We start from the raw sequence: 8481 nt of genomic DNA, 5'->3' as shown, positions 1-8481 counted from the left end.
GAATGAACAAGTTGAAGGTTTCCACACAAACATACTTGCATTTTGCCACAACGATCATCTACTGACTGATCAGAAGCATACAAAAATCAGACTTCAAAGAACCCATTTGCATATCTCTCCATTCTCAATACCAACACTGCTTCTATTTCTGCTTAGTTAATTACTGGCCTGCATATGGCCCAGCAAACATTGGCATTACCTGTCAGTTCCATGAACAGCAAGCTAGGTTTCCTCTAACACTTTCATTTGAACTTACTCTAGCTTACGTATTTTTTTCATTTTACATTTCAAAGTACTATTGTTTTACATGCGTCACTTCACCCTTCTGACATCTTTTAGTACACTTGCTGAAAACAAGGAAATTACGAGTATGAAGCTCGAGGACATGTGAGCTAACAACAGCTAACAACTTCCTCCACAGGAAAGATGCACTACCTAGCCACTCACTCTTAACTACCTGACAGGAGGCTGTAGCAAAGCAGGGGTCAGTCTCTTCTCCCAAGTAACTAGCGATAGGATGAGAGGAAATGGCCTCAAGTTGCGCCAGGGGAGGTTTAGACTGGACATAAGTAAAAATTTCTTCACTGAGAAAGTGGTCATGCCTTGGAACAGGCTGCCCAGGGAAGTGGTGGAGTCCCCATCCCTGGAAGTATTTAAAAGACGTGTAGATGAGGTGCTTAGGGACATGGTTTAGTGGGCATGGTGGTGGTGGGTTGACAGTTGGACTCGATGATCTTAGAGGTCTTTTCCAACCTTAATGATTCTATGATTCTAACGTACAATTCACAGAAACCTCTGCACCAGCAAAGCTGCATTGGCATTTTTCATCAGCTACACCAAGGCCACAGGTGCTCAGTTGCCAAGAGGTTTGATCAAAGCCACATCCCCGACTTCTCAGATTCCCCTGCAGCCACAGTGCAAGATTTGCTGTTCGCAAAGCCACGCAGGGCACTCAATTGGCTGAGTATTGGGTTTTTTGTCATTTGTTTTAAATCAGGCTCCTTTTCATCTGTGTTAGTTACACTGTGTGGTCTACCATGGTTCCCCATGCTGGCAAAAGCAAGGCAGCAGCTGTAAGAACTGTGCATTCTGGCCGCAGTCTGTGCTTACACTGGACTTACTAATCTGACCTGAAGTACTCTGAAATACCAACTGACCAGCTACACGGAATAGTCTGGCAAGACATTTGGGGGTGGAGGAGTCTAAAAACAAATCGAGAGCAAAGCAATACATGTTTCAGTTTTCAAAGAACATGCAAATTTAAAGCAAGCACGAGACTTAATTCAGCTACGCAGTAAAGCTTGGGGTGGTGTGGAATAAACTGCTGTAGACTTCATACTCACCTGCCTCATTTTAGCATGGATATAGAAGCAGGAATAGCCCAGCTGGGAGATCTTTTTGGCTAGCAATTCAACCCGTTGAGAGGAGTTGCAGAAAATGATCGACTGGTTAATCTGGAGCTGAACATATAAGTAGAGTGCTCAGTAAACGCAGCGTTTTACATCTTGGATCATTTGTTAGTAAGTCTAAATCCCTTCCAGAAAGAAAGCAAAGCAGGTATGCTGCTGGTAATTTACAGAGTATGTATTTTTACATTACAAAATTAACAAAGTTCTGTAACACAAAGGTGCAGGACAAGAAGCACACATTTTTAGCTTCAGCTAAACAGCACATTTTGACAAGGAAAAAGTGTCGTTAAGCCATCTTTGCCACCCTCAATCTTATTCTTGGTTCCAAAAGGAAAAAAGCTTCTGTATGTTCTTGACCCAGTCCTACTGCTTACCCTGGAAAACAGCGTATTGAGGCAGTGTACTTTCTGACGTTCAGTTACATAGGCATAGTACTGGGTAACTCCCTTCAAGGTCAGCTCCTCCATCAGATTAATCTCGTAGGGTTTCTGCAAATGGGAATTCTGAAAAATAAAAATGAGGATGAAGCAGGCATATCTATATACAAAACAACATTAAGTGCTTCCCACCTACACGGCAAGGACGCACTACCTAGCCACTCACTCTTCACGCTATACACAAAACAGACAGGGTGGGTAAAATTTCACAGAGGATTACTTTTAAATCCAAGGCGACAGAGCAGGCCAAACAGGAGCACCCTCAGGAAGCAAATCAGCGCAGATGGCACGTAACTAATGTAGGAAGGGGAAAACGCTACCTTGTAGGCAAGAACTGTGTGTACCTAGCTTTCCCATTAATGCTATTGCGGGTCAATTATTTTCAAACTTCTGTTCCAGATTTAGGCTGATTTAGATTAAACCAGTGAAGCTTGGATGCATTAAAAAAAACGAGCACTAACAGCTATGCATCACTCATTCACACACTTCACGTGCAATGTCACCACCATCATACATATATGAATACATCTGCACTCACCATGAACTTCTGTACGCTCAAAGGGAAAGTGGCTGAGTAGAGCAAAATCTGTCTGTTTTTAGGTAGCGTGAGAATAATGTCTTCCATTATTTGAACGAAATCTTGAGACAGCAACTTATCTGCCTGTAACAACAGAAGTAATAAAGAGTAAGTTAAATTAATGGGGCAAGATTTCAGTCTTCTGGTAGTACCACATTGGGGAGGGCAGGGAAAAACCAAAACAGAACACCAGGAGCGTTCTCCCTGCCCTTATGATGGGACCGTCCCCTTTGGAGCACACACTGCACTCCAAAAGATGTGCGATTTAGCTGCTGAAGACAGGATTCATCAGTAAAAGGAAGTTTACCCTCTCCTAGTTTTCAGCACTTTGATTTAAACAGAATCAAATTCAGGAAAAATAAATGGAATTTAAATCGAAAACAGTTATCAGGGTTCCTATCAGAGTCATCCAAGAGCTTTCACACAACTATTTTCTCAACCTCTCCCTCAGAAGCCTGTACGCTATTGGATGTTCATAGATCAGTTTTACATAAAATTACACGGTGAGCACAGCTCGCTTGTTACAAACTGAAACCAAATAAAATTCACTCCTGCATTTCAGAATAGATTGTTAATCTAGAATAGATGGTTAATCTATTCTTCGGGAATAGCAAAGACAAGAGGAAAGGCAAATCTTCCTAGGTTGTTTCCTTAAAAGACTCATGTGCAGAAAAATTCTTCTGCCAAAATACCTTCTCAGAAATACCGAAAAAATGGATAAGCTATAACCTTATAGTGTCTCTAAGCAACATTTGATTTGTTGCTGTGCATAACGAGGAGACTCGCTGAGACACATCATTGCTTTAACTTTGTGTTAAAATCCCAAAACGTTTAACATGAGCAACTTGCCTCATCCAATACTATCATCTGGACATGCTCAACTTTTGCTACTCCTTTCTTGATGAGATCGAGAATTCTCCCAGGGGTAGCTATCACCACATGCACTGTAAGGTTAGAAGAGCAAAAAAAAAAAAAAAAAAGAAAAAAAAAGAAAACGTTAAAAAGGTTAAGGCGACTAAAACAACATTTCCGGCATTCATGGCCATGTTTCGTACGAACAGTTTGAGAGAATAATGACAGCATACAAACAGCAAACAAGACATACTGTAGTCTGTTCTATTGTAACAGGCAAACAATAACAACAAGCAGAAATTCCACTGCCACACTGTAAAAGCCACAAACAAACAGCAACTATATTGTAGCAAAAGTGCTCTGACCTGTATCATCAAGCCTCATTATATCATCTCGCAAATTGGTTCCTCCCGTCGTTGCCATCACTTTGGCACCTCCCATGTGTTTGCTGACTTGGATACAGATTTGACTGACCTGCAGGGCTAGTTCACGGGTGGGAACGATCACCATTGCTGAAAGTTAAAAGCAGTGTGAGTTACCAGTAACGCACTGTATCTTAAATACTAATCCTTAGAGGAGACAGAGACTTTATGAAAGCTGTACTTCTATGGTTTTGGAGTTCCACATCCTGAACAAGACCTAGAAACTGCTTACGACAAGGCAAATTCTGTGCAAGGGTTCTCCATCCCTTGATATTCCCTCCGCGCGAGTCCCCCAGCCAGCACGCTTGCTTATTACTCCAAATCCACTTTCCATGTAAAGTCCAGAAGATGTCTTCCATTTCAAGGTTTTGAAAGCAACCATGGGACTTTTAAAATTCCACCTCCCCTCCACCGCTCCCCATTAACTTCTTTGAAAGTACAAGCAGATAACCTTCACTGCTCAATTTCAGTGACCAGTTTTAGATTCAAGTCTGCTACGTAGCGACTGATACCATTACCTGAGTGCAGCTCAGTGAGATCCATCTCAACTGACCTTGTATATTGTCCTTCTTTAAGTCTAGCCGTTCAAGTAAAGGAATGAGGTAGGCTCCACTCTTGCCTGTTCCATTTTTCGCTCTAGCCAAGATATCCCTACCAGATAAAGCAATGGGGATGCTCTCCTCCTGAAATGCAATGACAGACAGTGCATGAGTAATCATAAGCCATGCTTGCTAAAGAGGGCGGCCAAATTTAACTCTCCTCACTAACAGTATCACGTGAAATCCAAATGTTTCATGAACAGAATATCCTGCAACTACAAGCATCACAGACTCACAACAGGAAGGAGTTAAACCTATCAGTAAAGAGTTCCCCAACAAAGCAATAGCTCCACTCCCCATATCCCACTTGAAAGTCCTTATCTTGCCTGGTCATAAGAGAACCAGGGATCAGGTACCACAGGAACGGTTAAACCCACACTGACGCATGAGGAAAAAAGTGAAAAATTAGGGAAGAAAGTGAAGAGGCAATGACAGTCACTAGCAAACTCCTCCTACAGAAAAAGATACCCACCTATATCTTAACATCAGAACCACCTCAGCCCGTGTAATTCAAACCTGCACTCTCCTGTTATATACTTCTCAAAACCAGCAGGCTTTCCTTTTGAAACTTCAGCCATCCAAACACAGGCCCCAAGTATTTTTCACTTTACTGTCTTTTACAGCAACACCTAAAGAACCCTTAGCCTTTTGGAAAGGCGGCATGGTTAGAATCTGTTTTAAAGCAGACAAATTACCTAAAAGCCATAGCTTTCTCATGCCTTAAGGAGATAAAGTGGCAGAGTTGTATCAATGATAATCCTCCAAAGAGCAATTAAAAAAAAGTTGAACCTCCCTGCCCCCCCTGCAGTTTACACATCAACAGTTCTTAATAGAACAAGCCTTAAAAGTAAAAGCAAGATGGAGGGACAGAAAAGTAAACTGGCTAATATATTAAGCTCTTTCCCATAATCTCCATTACACTCCTTCCAGATGCTTACAATAAAAAAGCCAAGACTGCACGATAAAGCCATAGTTATCTTTGTAACAACTAAAGGTATGCAGCCTATGGTAACTCAAGTTTTCCGGAAAATTTACAGAACAGCCCTGTTCTCACTGGGACTATTTATGTGAAGGATATTACTGAACAGAGGATTAACACACTCATGCCTCCAAAGTGAAAAGGAAAATCCAAGTTAATTTCTCTAAAGCATAAGTCAGTCCCATCTCTAAGTCACCCATTGCACGACTTAGTGATTTAGTCAGGTGTTAGAAATTCTTGCCTTCCCCAAAGGGCCACCAAGTTCTACCGTTCACAACCCCAGTTTTCCCAAATCATGACATAAGTATCTGGCATTTAAGCATAAATAAGAATTTCAATAAATTTATAAAAATGAAATGCTGTTTGTAAGTAATCTTTGTAAACAACCTGAATAGGAGATGGTTTTTCCCAGCCCATTTCAAAAATTCCCATCAGCAACTCCCGTTTCAAACAGTAATCTTCAAACTCGTTTCCTTTTGTGGAGGTCACGTCCTGAATAATAAAAAAAAAAGGCACATCCATAAGATCAGGTCATACAACCTGCAGCTGTAGATTGGTCTGACTCAATGAGAGATTGCCTATGCAGGAAGACCACAAAGCGCATTCCACTACTATATAGGAATTCCCACTAATCTGTGCAATACCGTACAGTGAAGAAAGAAACATTAGCTTTCTCATAACCAAATACAGTACTGTGAACATACACTGACATCTTTCGATCTGCCTTGCAAGAAACACTGACAATCAGTCCCATGCTATAACACTAATAAAGTAAGAAATCCACAGTAAAGTCCGTTTTTGAGCTTTCCAAGGGAAGCATCTCTCCCAAGCAGTTGTAGAACAAATTAATTCTTCATTTAAAACAGAGCTGAACTGCTTTTGAATCTTTGCCTAAGACAAATATTTTGCCACTGCAGCTTCTCCCACATCTTTTATTTAATATTTCTTCCTACAATTCAACCAGCCTTACCGAAGTTTTGATTCTCAAATCCTTTGGAGGGAGTTTTAAAGTCTTCTTCCAGTCATCACCAGGTCTATAGCAAAAATAAAATTAAAATACATTAAAAAAAAAAATCTGGTTTAATAATTTTATTTTGCATTTTTATTTTCTTAGATACAGTGATGAGCATGTAATATTTTCACCTCCTGAAAGCTAAAAGCACCTACACATATGAGCTCAAGTATTCTCTGAGCTAAGCAGGATGCAAGAGGCAGGAAACTGTAAACAGAGAAAATCAGCAGTCTGCCAAGCGCACGGAGAATTTGTAAAATCTTTATCCAGTCATGATTCAAGTCCCATTTTTAGGATACTGAATCAGTCCAGTAGAACACAGATTTAAAACTGAGCACTGACTTAGTCATATGACAGAAATTGGCTATAATAAATCCACACGAGAATATTTCATCACTGAAAAGGAAAAAAAAAAATTCTCTTGCCCAGGGAACATCCATTCTCAATCCGTGAGTAACATGAGAAGATAAAAAACACTTTTGGGGAGAAAACTAAGTAAACACACACTCTGCTTGTTGATCAAATGTTGTCTTTTGCTCTCAATGAAATTTAGACACCCATCTTTTCTCGAAAGGCACAGTACAGAGGAGAGGAAGTCCTTCTCTTCCCATATCAGGAAGTCATGAGTGAATTTTGATGAGTTTAACTCACCAGTTTCATTAGGATAACCCATTTAAAAAACAAAACAAAACAAAAAAAGGGAAACAATTTAGGCAAACTTTAAGAACCTGAGTATTCCACTACGCACTCTCTGATGACAGCTGGCATTTCTTTCGCAAATAATCAAGTAACAAAATAAAAGTGAATGTTGTTCAGGGGGAGGAGGAACCATGAGGAAAAAAAGAAAAGGAACATGTTACTATATCATCCAAGTCTTTTACATCTTTCAGAATTTCCAACCAGCACACTCATGTTTTGTTAGCACACTTCCAAAACCAGTTTGATGGTAGGAGGGTATGACAGTGGTACCGTATTATCTCAGCTCAGGCTTTGACGAATTAAAGCCGGAGCGTTACACTGAGGAGAGCAAGTGCTACTACTTAAGATCAATGACAAAAGATAACCGACTTTAAAGAATTTCTCACCATGCAACAAACTGCAACAAACAACTGAAAAGCATACACAACTGGACCAAGACTAGGTGGCATTTCCTCCTGTCTTAAATTTCAGTTCAGTTCCTTCCCACTCCCCAACTTCCCTCTCATACCACTCACAATGAGCAGAGAAAATAGGATGCTGCTGCTGCTCAGTGGGCTACCTCTGACAAGTGGCTACATGTTCTGAAAAGCAAAGCGTCAAATTTGATTTTCACAACGAGCACACTACAAAGATCGTTGGCAGAGAGAAGCTCGCGCGTGGAAATACAGCTTTCTTTTCATAATGCACATCACAGGATACTTCTAACCACCAATGTCACAAAACAACAGAAGAAAAGTTTTTAAAATGGGAACCCAGGAACACTTTCCCATACGTGACTTTTAAACATTACTTTTGTGGCAGCCGATACAAAAACTTACTTAATAGGGGTGGTCATACTCTGTGCTTGCTGTTGAGTGCCGTTATTGATTGTGTTGGCATTTTTCAGCTGGTTCATCTGTTGCTGAGTTTGTGTGCCTCCACCTCCTGGGCCCCCGCTGGGTTTTACAGGGCCTCTCAACTGCCCATTCTGACTGGATAGACCCATTATAACAGGGTTCTCTGTTCTGGCCGTGCTCATGTTTCTATTTTTAAAGATGTCTTTTTAGACTTCAAAACTTTGAAAGTCAGTACAGAAACTGTAATAACAGTTTATTAGACTCTCCAAAACGAAGAGATAAATAAGTCTTGCTCAATATATGAGTCCTTTATTGCAATGCAGGCAAGCACCTGTAAGTCACTCAAAAGTAAAGTAGTAACTTGCTCTGATGCACTGTGGATCAACTTTTTTTTAAAAAAAGCCCTCTAACAAAGTTGAGTTGTATCAGAATTCACTTGCTTCAATCTGAAAGAGAAGCAGACGACAACAATTAGTATGTGGATTTTTGCTTAAGTAATCACATCCATTTACCTTTGTATTTTAAGAATCGCTTCTTCCCAGGCAGTGTGCAACAACAGTACTTGCTTTGCTGTTTTCTCGGTGATAATTATCAAGACACGCGTCAAACTTTTTTCCCCTTTCTGTAAAGCTGTGCCCATCACCTTCAGTGACCAAAGA

At 40.5% G+C, this 8481-nt stretch overlaps 1 protein-coding gene across 2 annotated transcripts in view; it reads right to left on the bottom strand.

The window, feature by feature from the left end:
• Positions 1 to 8269, bottom strand: part of DDX6 (DEAD (Asp-Glu-Ala-Asp) box helicase 6) — a 12721-nt gene extending 4452 nt beyond the window's left edge. For both annotated transcript variants that reach the window (XM_009581165.1, XM_009581164.1), the window contains exons 1-9: positions 7805 to 8269; positions 6246 to 6309; positions 5663 to 5767; positions 4251 to 4380; positions 3641 to 3787; positions 3273 to 3367; positions 2385 to 2507; positions 1784 to 1912; positions 1344 to 1460 (exon numbers count right to left, since the gene is read on the bottom strand). In XM_009581165.1, coding sequence (XP_009579460.1) covers positions 1344 to 1460; positions 1784 to 1912; positions 2385 to 2507; positions 3273 to 3367; positions 3641 to 3787; positions 4251 to 4380; positions 5663 to 5767; positions 6246 to 6309; positions 7805 to 8004 — 1110 coding nt within the window. In that variant the 5' untranslated portion in view covers positions 8005 to 8269. The remainder of the gene's footprint in view (positions 1 to 1343; positions 1461 to 1783; positions 1913 to 2384; positions 2508 to 3272; positions 3368 to 3640; positions 3788 to 4250; positions 4381 to 5662; positions 5768 to 6245; positions 6310 to 7804) is intronic.
• Between the last annotated feature and the right edge of the window lie 212 nt (positions 8270 to 8481).

This window comes from Fulmarus glacialis, unplaced genomic scaffold (assembly GCF_000690835.1).
Source record: "Fulmarus glacialis isolate BGI_N327 unplaced genomic scaffold, ASM69083v1 scaffold18337, whole genome shotgun sequence".
Taxonomy (NCBI): Eukaryota; Metazoa; Chordata; class Aves; order Procellariiformes; family Procellariidae; genus Fulmarus; species Fulmarus glacialis.
This window is presented reverse-complemented; position numbering and strand designations above follow the sequence as displayed.